At 49.7% G+C, this 19737-nt stretch overlaps 1 protein-coding gene across 1 annotated transcript in view; it reads right to left on the reverse strand.

Moving 5' to 3' along the window:
* LOC139749653 (uncharacterized) overlaps positions 1-19737 on the reverse strand; it is a 913398-nt gene that overhangs the window by 600476 nt on the left and 293185 nt on the right. Inside the window, exon 2 of the mRNA XM_071663824.1 lies at positions 4825-5270. Within this exon, the coding sequence (XP_071519925.1) occupies positions 4825-5270 (446 nt within the window). The remainder of the gene's footprint in view (positions 1-4824; positions 5271-19737) is intronic.

Raw genomic sequence — 19737 nt, forward strand, 5'->3', positions numbered from 1 at the left:
GTATATCGCGAGGCGTGCGTTCGTGCGTATGACCGCCTTGGCGTTCGTGCGTCCACCACAGTCCAGAGAGCTGCGTGTTTCATGTGCTACTGACTGCACGAATCATGGGGGGGTCGGGTAGACGTGGTAGTATCGACCACACGGGTCGACCAGATCCGAGTGTGTGTGGGGGAGGGGGGGTTATTTGGGGGGGTAGGGGGTAGGTGTGGTAGAGGTGTAGGGTGTAGGGGCTGGGGGGGGGGAGTATTACTTGAATCGACCACACGGTCGACCAGATCCAAGTGTGGGGGGTCAGGTAGACGTGGGAGTAGTACCTGAATCGACCACACGGTCGACCAGATCCAAGTGTGGGGGGTGGGGGTCGGGTAGACGTGTTAGTAGTACCTGAATCGACCACATGGTCGACCAGATCCAAGTGTGGGGGTGGAGTGGGGGGTCGGGTAGACGTGGGAGTAGTACTTGAATCGAACACACGGTCGACCAGATCCAAGTGTGGGGGTGGGGGGTCGGGTAGACGTGGGAGTAGTACCTGAATCGACCACACGGTCGACCAGATCCAAGTGTGGGGGTGGAGTGGGGGGTCGGGTAGACGTGGTAGTAGTACCTGAATCGACCACACGGTCGACCAGATCCAAGTGTGGGGGGTGGGGGTCGGGTAGACGTGGTAGTAGTACCTGAATCGACCACACGGTCGACCAGATCCAAGTGTGGGGGTGGGGGGTCAGGTAGACGTGGTAGTAGTACCTGAATCGACCACACGGTCGACCAGATCCAAGTGTGGGGGTGGGGGGGTCGGGTAGACGTGGTAGTAGTACCTGAATCGACCACACGGTCGACCAGATCCAAGTGTGGGGGTGGGGGGTCGGGTAGACGTGGGAGTAGTACCTGAATCGACCACACGGTCGACCAGATCCAAGTGTGGGGGGTGGGGGTCGGGTAGACGTGGGAGTAGTACCTGAATCGACCACACGGTCGACCAGATCCAAGTGTGGGGGGTTATATGGGAGGTGTGGTAGAGAGGTGGAGATTGTGGTGGCAGGGTAAGGTGGCAGGGTAAGGTGGGCACAACTTGGTGAGCGGTAAGTCACTAACGTAGACAATAAATAATAATAATAATGATAATAATAACAATAAGTAAATGATAATAATAATAATGATAATAATAATAATACATACTACTACTACTAAAATTAATACCACTACTATACTACTACTACTACTACAAATAATAATAATAATAATAATAATAATAATAATAATAATAATAACAAAACAAGAATAATAATAATAATAATAATAATAATAATAACAAAACAAGAATAATAATAATAATAATAATAATAATAATAATAATAATAATAATAACAACAATAATAATAATAATGATAACAATAATAATTAAATAATAATAATAATAATAATAATAATAATAATAATAATAATAATAATAATGCCAAGCCATCTTTTTTCGCATCAAGACATCATCTTTGGACATGTGAGTGACCAATTGTCGTTTTCAAAAATATATATTACACATACGACTCGCTTAGAACACACCTTGTCAAGTTTAAGAAGGTGTCAAAATTATCTCTGCTTTATTCAAGGCAGTTATTACATTCTGATAAATAAAATAGGATGTACTCATTAATAATGAGTAATAATAAATGGAAACATTTAGGAAATTAAAAGTTTTTCTTTAATAACCTTCTTATGTATAATATAACGCAGTCTTGATAACCTTTGAATATTCTGAAATATTGAACAGACACGAAAATTCAAAATCTTAATTTCCCTTTAAAGAAAACGATACGAGGTCTGGTACTTCTTCTAATCCCATTTTTCAATTACTTATCCAACTCCTTAACCGACACGAAAAGTAAATGATAAATTATAATGTATCGCGTTAAAAAGAAAAAAAAAGGAAATTAATGAAGTCTTTTTTCAGAAAAACTTTACCACACGTATATATATAATATATTCATATATCATCTCTCTATATAAACTGGAGATCAGATTACATACAGCAAGAATTTATTCTATCAAATTTATTACTGATGTAATTCCAAGCTCTCCCCCTCTCTCGTTTTCTTCGTTGATCGTTCGTGCCAATAAAACTCCAAGCCATCCCCTCTCTCGTTTTCTATTTACCTTCCGAATTTCTCGTTTTCTGTCGATTCTTTAAGATGAATATTTAAATTGTAAAATCTTAGCATTACACTACATATATCGTTAATTACGTAAATAATCCATTTATATTTACTATTACTATAAATATGAATCACTATGTCTTTATTCATTTAAGTCTTTAAATGTAAACAAGTGTTGTAAACCCTTAAGCCTTTAGACGGTACACGACCCTTGAGCACGACGGTACACGACCCTTGAGCACGACGGTACACGACCCTTGAGCACGACGGTACACGACCCTTGAGCACGACGGTACACGACCCCTTGAGCACGACGGTACACGACCCCTTGAGCACGACGGTACACGACCCTTGAGCACGACGGTACACGACCCCTTGAACACGACGGTACACGACCCCTTGAGCACGACGACGGTACACGACCCTTGAGCACGACGACGGTACACGACCCTTGAGCACGACGACGGTACACGACCCTTGAGCACGACGGTACACGACCCCTTGAGCACCAAGACGGTACACGACCCTTGAGCACCAAGACGGTACACGACCCTTGGGGATAATGAGCCAAGGCAATTTGACCTTTTGACCCTTAAGGGTTAAGGCTGAAGAAGTGCCCGGCCATTAAAACCTAAAGGGTCGTTAACCATCGTTTGCAAAGGGGAAGTGGGGGGGGGGGGGACGGATGTCGTGATGTTCAAGGGTCGTACCATCGTGCTCAAGGTCGTTAACGAGTGATAACTACCTGTCAACCGTATAATTACTTGCCTCATCTTCGACGCTCATAAACAACAGAAAACGAATACAGTCACCGTACGAAGAAAACGGGGTATGGCACACAACAGAAAACAAGCGTCCCATTGGTACAAAGTTAGGTCAATGTGACCTTAGGGGAGGTCAAAGTCGATTAGACCAATCAAAGAAGTTAGGTCAGGCTAGTTCAACATACTCGTTGAGGACACCAGACTGCAAATTAGCCGAAGGACGAAGAGCATCGGTTCGAATCATACTGTAAAATTCGTGTGAATTATTTTAGATTATAAGAATTAACCAATTGGCTTTGGCTCAGGTTTAATTCGTAAGGTTGAAATTACCGAGGTTGTACTCATTTACGCCGATACGTAACTCAAAATCAACCAAGTTGCGATAAATGATAAATTAAAACAAAAAAAAATACTAAAAAATTAGGAAAATGTATCGTAATTTGGATACGTATCTTGGATTGGGTCAGGGTCGTTAGTGAGGCAGTTAGGAAGAACTGGATAAGGTGGTGTTGGATAAGGATAATCATTAAGGTATGTGGTTTGGTGAGATCAATACTTCATACACCCGCGTGTATAACTGTCAGGTATTTCATTATTTCATTTATCATTTATATGAATTTTTTATCGCGTACGTAAATCTAAAAAGTCTACGGATGTAAGTATGTATATTTCATTAACTCGTTAATGTATTAATTTGTCAAATTCTCTGTTTAAATCTTTATATATATATATATATATATATATATATATATATATATATATATATATATATATATATATATAAGTGTGTTGTGTCCTGTGTCTCTCTTATGTACCCTACTTATAGCTACTTAATCCTTACTTAAAACTACCTATGCGTACTTTACTGGTATTAGCTCGCCCAGAGCTAATAAAAAAAAATATATAAAAAAATTCCCACCACTTAAATTGAATTTTCCCATTTAAGATTTCTATTGAAAAATAAAAAAATCGAAACAGGTGGAAGCAATATTAAGGTCTAAGTAAAAAATGTTTACTAAAATTCGATAAAAATCTTTTTCCAGGCAGTCAAAAATTAATGAAGAAAAATTTCCATGATTAAAACTTATATTTTTTGAGGACCATTTCTTCCCTCTACCTGCTTCTATTTCAAATTAAGGATGCATAAATAAAGACTTGATGTTTGTGAAGACGCAAAAACCTCATTAATACACTTCACTTTAACTTCTTTAATTAAACATCCTAGGCTTAATATATATATAAAAAAAAGAACTTTAACTGCTGGTTGAGTCCACACCTAAGTCCTGTTTACTGTGGACACACGTAATTCTATGTATTTCTAACAATTATCAAAAAAAAACCTATATTGTAAAAAAAAACCTTCACTTCAAAACTAATGCTAAAAATTGGTTTTCGATCAGACATCTAATTCAAATTTGGGTTCTGTCATTGCTATGTATACTTATTATAAAACGTTTTTGCTTTCACTGTAAAATACACTTAAAAACTCATTCCGAGACTAAACAAAATTACATAAAAAAGGGATTTTTAACCTTTAAAGTCAATGTTGATTTTTAACCCCCTTTTAAACTAAGGTTAAAATGGGAAGATGCTTCGGGACAACAGGTTTCAAATCCTCATAGAAAATTCGCAAGTCAAGAAATCTCAATAATGTAAATATGAATTAAGTAAACACTCTGTGAATAATACAATGAGAATAATCTGGAAAGAAAATCAAAAATACTTAAAAAAAAAAATAGGGTTTATATGATTAATGATTTAATGAAGGCCACAGAGGGCGCACGACTCCAGTTCCCGTAGAAGCACAAACTTGAGCGAGTGACCGATCATTCTAGCTAAGCCTCCCATCCTTTATTCCCACTTTCTATGAAGAGAAAAAAACAAACAAAACGTGCCCGTTTTCTATGACTTACCTCATGGGCGAGGAGTTGGCGGTGGTAGCTCCTCCACCTCCTCCTCCTCCTCCTCCTTCGGCCCCTCCCGCCTCCGCCACTCCGTCCACGGCTCCACCACCTCCTCCCCCGCCTTCGTCTGTAGTCTTGGCCTTCACCACCTTCGGTTTGACCCGTAGCTCCACCTCCTCGTGGGGTGGGGCGGGAGGACCCTGGTGGTGGTGGTGAGGCTCCTGCTGGCCCTGGGCTTGCACTAGGGCCGCCAGGGCTATGGAGGCGTGGGCTTGCTCAAGGGCCTCGCCTGGGATGAGGCTGACGCGCCGCGAGTTCCTCCCTGGCGCTCGTAGGGCGGCGGGGGAAGACGGGGAGCGGGGGCGGGGCGAGTCCTCTGACGGTTGCCGACTGCCCTTCGAGGGCCCGCCCAGGTAGCTGACGCAACCTTCGTCCAGGTCATCTTGGTCCACCACCTGGCCATCGCCACACACACACGGACGCACGTACGGACACAAGGCAAAGAGAAAACGGGGTGTTAATATTCTCCATGAACTATTATTATCATTCACAAAATCCTACAGTAAAATCTAAATGAACGGGAGGAAAAATTAAGAGAAGATTCTCCTCGACTCTCGCTCCAATTGACCCAAATTATTATCAATAAAAGAAATTTTTAAAATTGTGAAAATTTAATTTGATTTTTACGCCAGTGCGCAACCAGCAACAGTTTTACTATAACTATGTTCTCGATGACTGTGAAAAGTATATATATATATATATATATATATATATATATATATATATATATATATATATATATATATATATATTGCTTTGTCGCTGTCTCCCGCATAAGCGAGGTAGCGCAAGGAAACAGGCGAAAGAATGGCCCAACCCACCCACATACACATGCATATACATACACGTCCACACACGCAAATATACATACCTATACATCTCAATGTACACATATATATACACACACAGACACATACATATATACATATGCACACAATTCACACTGTCTGCCTTTATTCATTCCCATCGCCACCTCGCCAGAATGAAAATTATACCATAAATATATACATATAAAAAAAATGTTACCACACTTACCAGTTACAAAGACATCACTTCTACAACTCCGTCCACAACTTATACTAATGTTTACATAATGTTTATATCACAATCTACATTACCTGTACACAAGCTGTCCAACGAACCACCAGTTTAACTTAGAAAAATAAAATAAATAAGCCCCAGTGAACCAAAACTGTACCATGGTTATATATAGTTAAGTCGGTTCAGTAAACAGACGACGAGAGAGAGAGAGAGAGAGAGAGAGAGAGAGAGAGAGAGAGGTGGGGGCAATAAAGAGAGGGCTTTATGGCCATAAAGACGGAAGTCCTGTGGCAAACCTGCCTGCCTGCCAACCGAACACTTCAACCCGGGTGTCGAAAAGGTATTGGTAATTTAACGGGCCGTAATAAAGTGCCTGGGAGGAGGCCATTTAAACAGAGCGGGACTTTAAAAAAAAAAAGGCCTGGCGAAATCGAACGGAGACATTCCGGTGATTATATACATAAAATAAAAGGCCTCCAATGAGACCATTCCCGTGAGAGCTGGGCCAATGGGGGAGGGCGAAGATGTGATGGTAGAGCAAAAAAAAAAAAGAAAAAAAAATGTTTTCTTCTTCTTCCCCACCACACAGACACCTGCCCGATAGAGAACGGATAAGATAAGACAAGAGGAAGAGATAAGGAACCAGAAGATGAGGTGGAGAGAGAGAGAGAGAGAGAGAGAGAGAGAGAGAGAGAGAGAGAGAGAGAGAGACAGAGAGAGAGAGAGAGAGAGAGAGAGAGAGAGAGAGAGAGAGAGAGAGAGAGAGAGAGAGAGAGACAGAGAGAGACAGAGACAGAGAGAGAGAGAGAGAGGGAGAGAGAGAGAGAGAGAGACAGAGAGAGAGAGAGACAGAGAGAGACAGAGACAGAGAGAGACAGAGAGAGAGAGAGAGAGACAGAGAGAGAGAGAGACAGAGAGAGACAGAGACAGAGAGAGACAGAGAGAGAGAGAGAGAGGCCGCCAAACGCGGTTTTTACAAACCCATTGTCAGCCTGCATGTGGGAGTCTGTGCGATTTCGAAAGACCAGCGTGGGTTCGAATCCTGGGGCGGGGCCAGTGGGCCCCACACCCAACCCAGGTGTTCATCCTCCCCTCGGGAGCTGGTCGATGAATGAGTACCTGGCTTAGGCTGGTGTGTGTGTGTGTGTAAACACACACACACACACACACACACACACACACACACACACACACACACACACACACCACTCAAAAGAATCTTTAAGGACGAAACTAATCAAGAAAATGCACCAAAATCAACCTAATCGACAAAAATTGAACATATGTCACCTAGACATCCATACACAACTGACCACCGAAAGCCAAAAAAAAGAAAAAATGTATATATATATATATATATATATATATATATATATATATATATATATATATATATATATATATATACATAAACCAGCGCTAAAATCACACAAACCTGAGCCATTCGCTAACCTTTCTCATTAGTTCACTAAGTACAAAGCGACCTTAGCGAGTTCAGCGATACTGTGTTGGCCCTATCCACCCCCTCCCCCGTTTTCTATAGTCCCTCACTTGAAGATGGTTGGTCACTTGGACCACAGGGGCCTGTAAATGGCCTAGGCCCTTTAACGTCGGGCCTTTTAAACCCCCACCAATGGAGAAAAATGGTGAACACGTTTACAAAGACGCTTAAAAACACCATTCACAGATCATATACAGAATCTAACCATATATAATATTGGCTCATTCTTCGTCTCGCTATTCCCCCCCCCCCCCAGCGAATCTACCCACACTCCTTGCCTTCATCCCATTTTCTTTCCTTCTTTTTCCTCTCTCTCTCTCTCTCTCTCTCTCTCTCTCTCTCTCTCTCTCTCTCTCTCTCTCTCTCTCTCTCTCTCTCGCTACCCCTTTCAAAGTCATGTACCCTCCAAAAAATAAAAAAAACTTGAAAATTAATCTTCCCTTTCCCATTCTCACTTGCCTTCATCCCATTTTCTTTCCTTCTTTTCCCTCCTCTCTCTCTCTCTCTCTCTCTCTCTCTCTCTCTAGCTACTCCTTTCAAAGTCATGTACCCTCCTAAAAATAAAAAAAAAACTTGAAAATTAATCTTCCCTTTCCCATTCTCACTTCACTCGTGTGTTTTTTTATTTCTTCTTCTTCTTCTTTTCCAATATCCCGTTTTCTTTCTTCCTCACGACTCCTTGCCTCCGTCAGCCACCACGCCCCCTTCCTCCGCGTGGCGTGGCGTGGCATCGAACCCTGATACCGTCCTTCGTGCCACTTCCAGGGGGGGGGGGGGGAGGGGAAAACAGATGGCGCTCATCCGAAATTCAGATGAAGAATTTTCCAGGCCCTTTACACCGGCGATACAGAGGAGCGCGCAGGCGCGCGTGTGTGTGTGTGTGTGGGGAGGGGGGACGTGTGTGTGTGGGGGGGACTGTGTGTGTGTGTGTGTGGGGAGGGGGGACGTGTGTGTGTGTGTGGGGAGGGGGGACGTGTGTGTGTGTGGGGGGGTGACGTGTGTGTGTGTGGGGGGGTGACGTGTGTGTGTGGGGGGGACGTGTGTGTGGGGGGGGACGTGTGTGTGGGGGGGGACGTGTGTGTGTGGGGGGGGGACGTGTGTGTGTGGGGGGGAATATGTGTGTGTGGGGGGGGGGGACGTGTGTGTGTGGGGGGGAATATGTGTGTGTGTCGGGGGGGGAGGGGGGAATTGTGTGTGTGTGTGTGTGTGTGTGTGTGTGTGTGTGTGTGTGTGTGTGTGTGTGTGAACCTGTATAAGGTCACCTCTTGCGACCCGTTCTGACCACAGGGTTGGTCTGTGGTCTTCCACAAAATCACAGCAATTAACAGTTAATTCTGGTCTTATTACTTGAACACGACGGTACGGTCCCTGGGCACAATGGGATGGTCCTTGAACACCACGGTACGACCCTTGAGCACGACGGTAAGGTCCTTGAACACGAGGCTAGGGCACGATAGTACGACCCTTGAGTACGACAGTACGACCCTTGAGCACGACAGTACGACCCTTGAGCACGACGGTAAGGCCCTTGAACAAGACAGTACGGTCCTTGAACACGACAGTACGACCCTTGAGCACGACGGTAAGGCCCTTGAGCACGACGGTAGGAGCTTCAATTCTCCCCCACACTCCCACACCACCACCCCACACTCCCACACCATCACCCACTCCCTAAGCAAGTTACCATAATGTTTCCAACGCGTTCCAGCTGCTGAGTGGCTGAGTGGCCTCCCAGGTAGGAGTGTCATTTACAGGACCCCGTTCGAATCCCACCAAGCGGCGCAGGAAGGAAAGAAGAAGAAGAAGAAATTTTCAAACGCGTCTGTTCGATCCTGTACCACACACACCATTCAAGTCTGGATGTCTGGTGGCCACGCCTCGCGCCCCCCCCACGCCTGGGCCCTCCCGCGACCCCTCCTTTTTACTAGTACGAACCAACCAACCAATCAACCAACCACCAACCAACCATACAGTTATAGAAGACTTACAGAACATTGATCAAAATACAAAGAAAAAATGCCACAATCAAACGAAGGTGCTTTTAGAAGCGAGCGATTTTTTCTGGGCATTATCTAGAAAAAGAAAATAGCACAAGGAGGGGAATTTCTGAGCATTATCAAAACACAGATGTCTTCAACCACTTGTTACACCCAATTACGAGCCACCTCCTCGTTAAGCAATCCGTTGAATCACCTGATGCACACGAGGCGAGAAACAATGAACTTCGCAAGTAAATAACATACGTTGTATAACTATACTAAGTCTGACGTCACTTCTGGCCAATAATTTGAATGGTTTGAGAATTATTCATAATTCCAGGATCATAATTCCAGCGAAAACGGAAAGACTGTTCGAGTTAAGTGTAAGTGTAGGTGAGTGAGCGAGTGAGTGAGTGAGTGAGTGTGAGTGAGTGAGTGTGTGTAAGTGTGTGTGCGTGTGTGAGTGAGGAGTGAATGTGTGTGTTCGTGTGTGTGAGTGAGTTAGTGTGTGTGTGTGTGTGTGTGTGTGTGTGTGTCTACTGACACTTTTAATAGACTTATCCCAGACAAACTTTATTCTTACATCTTCTCGCCTTTCCCAGCCTCTATAGAGGGCAACACCAGGACCACCTGACTAACCCCCCCCCCCCTTTTAAAGAAAGAAAAGAAAAACGGGAAACAGAATCCTCGCTTGGTTTGTTTTGTTTTCCTCTTAAAGTGGTAACAAAGGGGGGTTAAAAAGTTCCCAAATCCCCGCTCCTCCCCTTCTAGTCGCCTTCTACAACACACACGAAGCAAGTGGGGAACTCTCTTTCTCCCCTATCCCCAGGTATATATATATATATATATATATATATATATATATATATATATATATATATATATATATACTCGATCGCCATTCCCCGCGTTAGCGAGTAAGGGCCAGTAACAGACGAAGAAAGGCCACATTCGTTCACACTCAGTCTCTAGCTGTCATGTATAATGCACCGAAACCACAGCTCCCTTTCCACATCCAGGCCCCACGAAACTTTCCATGGTTTACCCCAGATGTTTCACATACCCTAGTTCAGTCCATTGACAGCACGTCGACCCCGGTATACCACACTGTTCCAATTCACTATCCTGTGTACGCCTTTCGCCCTCCTGCATGTTCAGGCCCCGATCACTTCAAATCTTTTTCACTCCATCTTTCCACCTCCAATTTGGTCTCCCACTTCTCCTCGTTGTCTCCACCTCTGATACATATATCCTCTTGGTCAATCTTTCCTCACTCATTCTCTCCATGTGCCCAAACCATTTCAACATACCATCTTCTGCTCTCTCAACCACACACTTTTTATTACCACACATCTCTCTTACCCTATTATTACTTACTCGATCAAACCACCTCACACCACACATTGAGCACGACGGTACACGACCCTTGAGCACGACAGTACGACCCTTGAGTACGACAGTACGACCCTTGAGTACGACAGTACGACCCTTGAGCACGACGGTAAACGACCCTTGAGCAAGACGGTACACGACCCTTGAGCACGACGGTACACGACCCTTGAGCACGACGGTAAGGCCCTTGAGCACGACGGTACACGACCTTGAGCACGACGGTACACGACCCTGGACCACGACGGTACACGACCCTGGACCACGACGGTACGACCCTGGACCACGACGGTACACGACCCTTGAGCACGACAGTACGACCCTTGAGTACGACAGTACGACCCTTGAGTACGACAGTACGACCCTTGAGTACGACAGTACGACCCTTGAGTACGACAGTACGACCCTTGAGTACGACAGTACGACCCTTGAGCACGACGGTACACGACCCTTGAGCAAGACGGTACACGACCCTGGACCACGACGGTACGACCCTGGACCACGACGGTACACGACCCTTGAGCACGACGGTACACGAGCCTGGACCACGACGGTACGACCCTGGACCACGACGGTACACGACCCTGGACCACGACGGTACGACCCTGGACCACGACGGTACGACCCTGGACCACGACGGTACACGACCCTTGAGCACGACGGTACGACCCTGGACCACGACGGTACACGACCCTGGACCACGACGGTACACGACCCTGGACCACGACGGTACACGACCTTGAGCACGACGGTACACGACCTTGAGCACGACGGTACACGACCCTGGACCACGACGGTACACGACCCTGGACCACGACGGTACACGACCCTTGAGCACGACAGTACGACCCTTGAGTACGACAGTACGACCCTTGAGTACGACAGTACGACCCTTGAGCACGACGGTACACGACCTTGAGCACGACGGTACACGACCTTGAGCACGACGGTACACGACCCTGGACCACGACGGTACACGACCCTTGAGCACGACGGTACACGACCCTGGACCACGACGGTACACGACCCTTGAGCACGACAGTACGACCCTTGAGTACGACAGTACGACCCTTGAGTACGACAGTACGACCCTTGAGTACGACAGTACGACCCTTGAGTACGACAGTACGACCCTTGAGTACGACAGTACGACCCTTGAGTACGACAGTACGACCCTTGAGTACGACAGTACGACCCTTGAGCAAGACGGTACACGACCCTTGAGTACGACAGTACGACCCTTGAGTACGACAGTACGACCCTTGAGTACGACAGTACGACCCTTGAGTACGACAGTACGACCCTTGAGTACGACAGTACGACCCTTGAGTACGACAGTACGACCCTTGAGTACGACAGTACGACCCTTGAGTACGACAGTACGACCCTTGAGTACGACAGTACGACCCTTGAGTACGACAGTACGACCCTTGAGTACGACAGTACGACCCTTGAGTACGACAGTACGACCCTTGAGTACGACAGTACGACCCTTGAGTACGACAGTACGACCCTTGAGTACGACAGTACGACCCTTGAGTACGACAGTACGACCCTTGAGTACGACAGTACGACCCTTGAGCACGACGGTACACGACCCTTGAGCACGACGGTACACGACCCTGGACCACGACGGTACGACCCTGGACCACGACGGTACACGACCCTTGAGTACGACAGTACGACCCTTGAGCAAGACGGTACACGACCCTGGACCACGACGGTACATGACCCTTGAGCAAGACGGTACACGACCCTTGAGCACGACGGTACACGACCCTGGACCACGACGGTACACGACCCTTGAGCACGACGGTACACGACCCTTGAGCACGACAGTACGACCCTTGAGTACGACAGTACGACCCTTGAGTACGACAGTACGACCCTTGAGCACGACAGTACGACCCTTGAGTACGACAGTACGACCCTTGAGTACGACAGTACGACCCTTGAGTACGACAGTACGACCCTTGAGTACGACAGTACGACCCTTGAGTACGACAGTACGACCCTTGAGTACGACAGTACGACCCTTGAGTACGACAGTACGACCCTTGAGTACGACAGTACGACCCTTGAGTACGACAGTACGACCCTTGAGTACGACAGTACGACCCTTGAGTACGACAGTACGACCCTTGAGCACGACAGTACGACCCTTGAGTACGACAGTACGACCCTTGAGTACGACAGTACGACCCTTGAGTACGACAGTACGACCCTTGAGCACGACGGTACACGACCCTGGACCACGACGGTACACGACCCTGGACCACGACGGTACGACCCTGGACCACGACGGTACGACCCTGGACCACGACGGTACGACCCTGGACCACGACGGTACACGACCCTGGACCACGACGGTACACGACCTTGAGCACGACGGTACACGACCCTGGACCACGACGGTACACGACCCTGGACCACGACGGTACGACCCTGGACCACGACGGTACACGACCCTTGAGCACGACGGTACACGACCCTTGAGCACGACGGTACACGACCCTGGACCACGACGGTACACGACCCTTGAGCACGACAGTACGACCCTTGAGTACGACAGTACGACCCTTGAGTACGACAGTACGACCCTTGAGTACGACAGTACGACCCTTGAGTACGACAGTACGACCCTTGAGTACGACAGTACGACCCTTGAGTACGACAGTACGACCCTTGAGCACGACGGTACACGACCTTGAGCACGACGGTACACGACCCTGGACCACGACGGTACGACCCTGGACCACGACGGTACACGACCCTGGACCACGACGGTACACGACCTTGAGCACGACGGTACACGACCTTGAGCACGACGGTACACGACCCTTGAGCACGACGGTACACGACCCTGGACCACGACGGTACGACCCTGGACCACGACGGTACACGACCTTGAGCACGACGGTACACGACCCTGGACCACGACGGTACACGACCCTGGACCACGACGGTACACGACCCTGGACCACGACGGTACACGACCCTGGACCACGACGGTACACGACCCTTGAGCACGACAGTACGACCCTTGAGCACGACAGTACGACCCTTGAGTACGACAGTACGACCCTTGAGTACGACAGTACGACCCTTGAGTACGACAGTACGACCCTTGAGTACGACAGTACGACCCTTGAGTACGACAGTACGACCCTTGAGTACGACAGTACGACCCTTGAGTACGACAGTACGACCCTTGAGTACGACAGTACGACCCTTGAGTACGACAGTACGACCCTTGAGTACGACAGTACGACCCTTGAGTACGACAGTACGACCCTTGAGTACGACAGTACGACCCTTGAGTACGACAGTACGACCCTTGAGTACGACAGTACGACCCTTGAGCACGACAGTACGACCCTTGAGTACGACAGTACGACCCTTGAGTACGACAGTACGACCCTTGAGTACGACAGTACGACCCTTGAGTACGACAGTACGACCCTTGAGTACGACAGTACGACCCTTGAGTACGACAGTACGACCCTTGAGCACGACGGTACACGACCCTTGAGCACGACGGTACACGACCCTTGAGCAAGACGGTACACGACCCTGGACCACGACGGTACGACCCTGGACCACGACGGTACACGACCCTTGAGCACGACGGTACACGACCCTTGAGCACGACAGTACGACCCTTGAGTACGACAGTACGACCCTTGAGCACGACGGTACACGACCCTGGACCACGACGGTACACGACCCTGGACCACGACGGTACACGACCTTGAGCACGACGGTACACGACCCTTGAGCACGACGGTACACGACCCTGGACCACGACGGTACACGACCCTGGACCACGACGGTACGACCCTGGACCACGACGGTACGACCCTGGACCACGACGGTACGACCCTGGACCACGACGGTACGACCCTGGACCACGACGGTACGACCCTGGACCACGACGGTACACGACCCTGGAGCACGACGGTACACGACCCTTGAGCACGACAGTACGACCCTTGAGCACGACGGTACACGACCCTTGAGCACGACGGTACACGACCCTGGACCACGACGGTACACGACCCTTGAGCACGACGGTACACGACCTTGAGCACGACGGTACACGAGCCTGGACCACGACGGTACACGACCCTGGACCACGACGGTACGACCCTGGACCACGACGGTACACGACCTTGAGCAAGACGGTACACGACCCTTGAGCACGACAGTACGACCCTTGAGTACGACAGTACGACCCTTGAGTACGACAGTACGACCCTTGAGTACGACAGTACGACCCTTGAGTACGACAGTACGACCCTTGAGTACGACAGTACGACCCTTGAGTACGACAGTACGACCCTTGAGTACGACAGTACGACCCTTGAGTACGACAGTACGACCCTTGAGTACGACAGTACGACCCTTGAGTACGACAGTACGACCCTTGAGTACGACAGTACGACCCTTGAGTACGACAGTACGACCCTTGAGTACGACAGTACGACCCTTGAGTACGACAGTACGACCCTTGAGTACGACAGTACGACCCTTGAGTACGACAGTACGACCCTTGAGTACGACAGTACGACCCTTGAGCACGACGGTACACGACCCTGGACCACGACGGTACGACCCTGGACCACGACGGTACACGACCCTTGAGTACGACAGTACGACCCTTGAGTACGACAGTACGACCCTTGAGTACGACAGTACGACCCTTGAGTACGACAGTACGACCCTTGAGTACGACAGTACGACCCTTGAGTACGACAGTACGACCCTTGAGTACGACAGTACGACCCTTGAGTACGACAGTACGACCCTTGAGCACGACGGTACACGACCTTGAGCACGACGGTACACGACCCTTGAGCACGACGGTACACGACCCTTGAGCACGACGGTACACGACCCTGGACCACGACGGTACACGACCCTTGAGCACGACGGTACACGACCTTGAGCACGACGGTACACGACCCTGGACCACGACGGTACACGACCCTTGAGCAAGACGGTACACGACCCTGGACCACGACGGTACGACCCTGGACCACGACGGTACACGACCCTTGAGCACGACGGTACACGACCCTTGAGCACGACGGTACACGACCCTTGAGCACGACGGTACACGACCCTGGACCACGACGGTACACGACCCTTGAGCACGACAGTACGACCCTTGAGTACGACAGTACGACCCTTGAGTACGACAGTACGACCCTTGAGTACGACAGTACGACCCTTGAGTACGACAGTACGACCCTTGAGTACGACAGTACGACCCTTGAGTACGACAGTACGACCCTTGAGTACGACAGTACGACCCTTGAGCACGACGGTACACGACCCTGGACCACGACGGTACGACCCTGGACCACGACGGTACACGACCTTGAGCACGACGGTACACGACCCTGGACCACGACGGTACATGACCCTTGAGCAAGACGGTACACGACCCTGGACCACGACGGTACGACCCTGGACCACGACGGTACACGACCCTTGAGCACGACAGTACGACCCTTGAGTACGACAGTACGACCCTTGAGCACGACGGTACACGACCCTGGACCACGACGGTACACGACCTTGAGCACGACGGTACACGACCCTGGACCACGACGGTACACGACCCTGGACCACGACGGTACGACCCTGGACCACGACGGTACACGACCCTGGACCACGACGGTACGACCCTGGACCACGACGGTACACGACCCTTGAGCACGACAGTACGACCCTTGAGTACGACAGTACGACCCTTGAGTACGACAGTACGACCCTTGAGTACGACAGTACGACCCTTGAGCAAGACGGTACACGACCCTGGACCACGACGGTACACGACCCTGGACCACGACGGTACACGACCCTTGAGCACGACAGTACGACCCTTGAGTACGACAGTACGACCCTTGAGTACGACAGTACGACCCTTGAGTACGACAGTACGACCCTTGAGTACGACAGTACGACCCTTGAGTACGACAGTACGACCCTTGAGCAAGACGGTACACGACCCTGGACCACGACGGTACGACCCTGGACCACGACGGTACACGACCTTGAGCACGACGGTACACGACCCTTGAGCACGACAGTACGACCCTTGAGCACGACAGTACGACCCTTGAGTACGACAGTACGACCCTTGAGTACGACAGTACGACCCTTGAGTACGACAGTACGACCCTTGAGTACGACAGTACGACCCTTGAGCACGACGGTACACGACCCTTGAGCACGACGGTACACGACCCTGGACCACGACGGTACACGACCCTTGAGCACGACGGTACACGACCTTGAGCACGACGGTACACGACCCTTGAGCACGACGGTACACGACCCTGGACCACGACGGTACACGACCCTGGACCACGACGGTACGACCCTGGACCACGACGGTACGACCCTGGACCACGACGGTACACGACCCTTGAGCAAGACGGTACACGACCCTGGACCACGACGGTACGACCCTGGACCACGACGGTACACGACCCTTGAGCACGACAGTACGACCCTTGAGTACGACAGTACGACCCTTGAGTACGACAGTACGACCCTTGAGCACGACGGTACACGACCCTTGAGCACGACAGTACGACCCTTGAGCAAGACGGTACACGACCCTGGACCACGACGGTACACGACCCTTGAGCACGACAGTACGACCCTTGAGTACGACAGTACGACCCTTGAGTACGACAGTACGACCCTTGAGCACGACGGTACACGACCCTGGACCACGACGGTACGACCCTGGACCACGACGGTACACGACCCTTGAGCACGACAGTACGACCCTTGAGTACGACAGTACGACCCTTGAGTACGACAGTACGACCCTTGAGTACGACAGTACGACCCTTGAGCACGACGGTACACGACCCTGGACCACGACGGTACGACCCTGGACCACGACGGTACACGACCCTGGACCACGACGGTACACGACCCTGGACCACGACGGTACACGACCCTTGAGCACGACAGTACGACCCTTGAGTACGACAGTACGACCCTTGAGTACGACAGTACGACCCTTGAGTACGACAGTACGACCCTTGAGTACGACAGTACGACCCTTGAGTACGACAGTACGACCCTTGAGTACGACAGTACGACCCTTGAGTACGACAGTACGACCCTTGAGCAAGACGGTACACGACCCTGGACCACGACGGTACACGACCCTGGACCACGACGGTACACGACCCTGGACCACGACGGTACACGACCCTGGACCACGACGGTACACGACCCTGGACCACGACGGTACACGACCCTGGACCACGACGGTACACGACCCTGGACCACGACGGTACACGACCCTGGACCACGACGGTACGACCCTGGACCACGACGGTACACGACCCTTGAGCACGACAGTACGACCCTTGAGTACGACAGTACGACCCTTGAGTACGACAGTACGACCCTTGAGTACGACAGTACGACCCTTGAGTACGACAGTACGACCCTTGAGTACGACAGTACGACCCTTGAGTACGACGGTACGACCCTTGAGCAAGACGGTACACGCCCCTGGACCACGACGGTACGCCCCTGGACCACGGGGTACACGACCCTTTAGCACGCGGTACCGACCTTGAGCCGCGGAACGACCCTGGCCCAGACGGTACCGACCCTGGCCACATGTGTTGGCCCTCGGTAAAAAAACCCTACTGGGATCCGACCCTTGAAATCCCACACTGGGATCCGACCCTTGAAACACAGCAGCGGATGGGAGTGCAGGTGAATTTCTCTCAGAAACGAGGGGGTGACTGTGTTGTTAATTGGTTGGGCTGAAGATATTCACTCCACGTATGGGTGATGGTGAGGTACCAGCTGATGGCGAGGCGCCTGAGGATTAGCGGAATGCATGGACAGTGCCACCACATAAGACGTGTGGGTAACAAAGTGAACGCTCCAATTTATAGAGGTATTAAGCTTGCTGAGTGTATACCTGGTAAGCTGTATAGGAGGGTCCTGATTGAGAGGGTGAAGGCATGCACAGAGCATCAGATTAGGGGAGGAGCAGTGTGGTTGCAGATGTGGTAGAGGATGTGTGGATCAGGTGTTTGTTCTAAAGACTCTGTTTGAAATACATAGAAAGGGGTTTTGCATGCGACATTTATGAATGTGGGGAAGGTATACGATTGTCCAATATGCTTTGAAGGTGTCACAAATACATGGCGTGGGAGAAACGCTACAAGAGATGTGAGGAGTTTTTATGAGAAAGTACAGATTGGGTACCAGTCGAAAGAGAAGAAAGGGAGGTCCCTATGTCTGAGTTGAGGGTGGGTGAGGTCACATGGCTGTTTGATCTTGTTTTAGATGGGGTGGTGAGGGAGGTAAATACAAGGATCTTTGGAAAGAGGGGTGGGTGTGCATTGAGGCAAGGGGTATGGATGAATCTAGGGAACGAGTCCATTGCTCTCTGCAGATGATACAGCTCTGGTGGCAGACTCCAGGTGAGAAAGAGCAAAAGCTGGAGTCTAAAATGCGAGACAATGTGGGCCAGGACGAAGTCGAGGGAGTGCGTGAATAAGCCCAAAGTCGCTAGGCTTAGCTGTGGAGTGCGACCGTTTTAGCTGTGGGTCTGAATGGAGGCTGGAATGGTCTGGACATAAGGAGAGAATATATGTGTGGAGACGAAGAGGATATACACGTAGGAGGGTGTTAGGTGAACACGGGAGACGGGAAAGTACCAGAACATTGTGGCATACAAAGGGGACACCTATTGTCAATTGGGTGACCCCAGGTGACCCAGGGTGTATGAAGAGGTCAAGGGAGGCTAAGGAAAAACTCTGTGGGGCTTGGCTGAGGAAAAATGGGGTCTCTGGTTTCCCTTACAATACAGACATGAGATATAGACGGGGCGCTACCTCGGGAAACGGCAGAGAGATAGTTACACACACAACCTATATTGAGAGGGTCGCGTTGTTA

Source organism: Panulirus ornatus, chromosome 7 (assembly GCF_036320965.1).
Source record: "Panulirus ornatus isolate Po-2019 chromosome 7, ASM3632096v1, whole genome shotgun sequence".
Classification (NCBI taxonomy): Eukaryota; Metazoa; Arthropoda; class Malacostraca; order Decapoda; family Palinuridae; genus Panulirus; species Panulirus ornatus.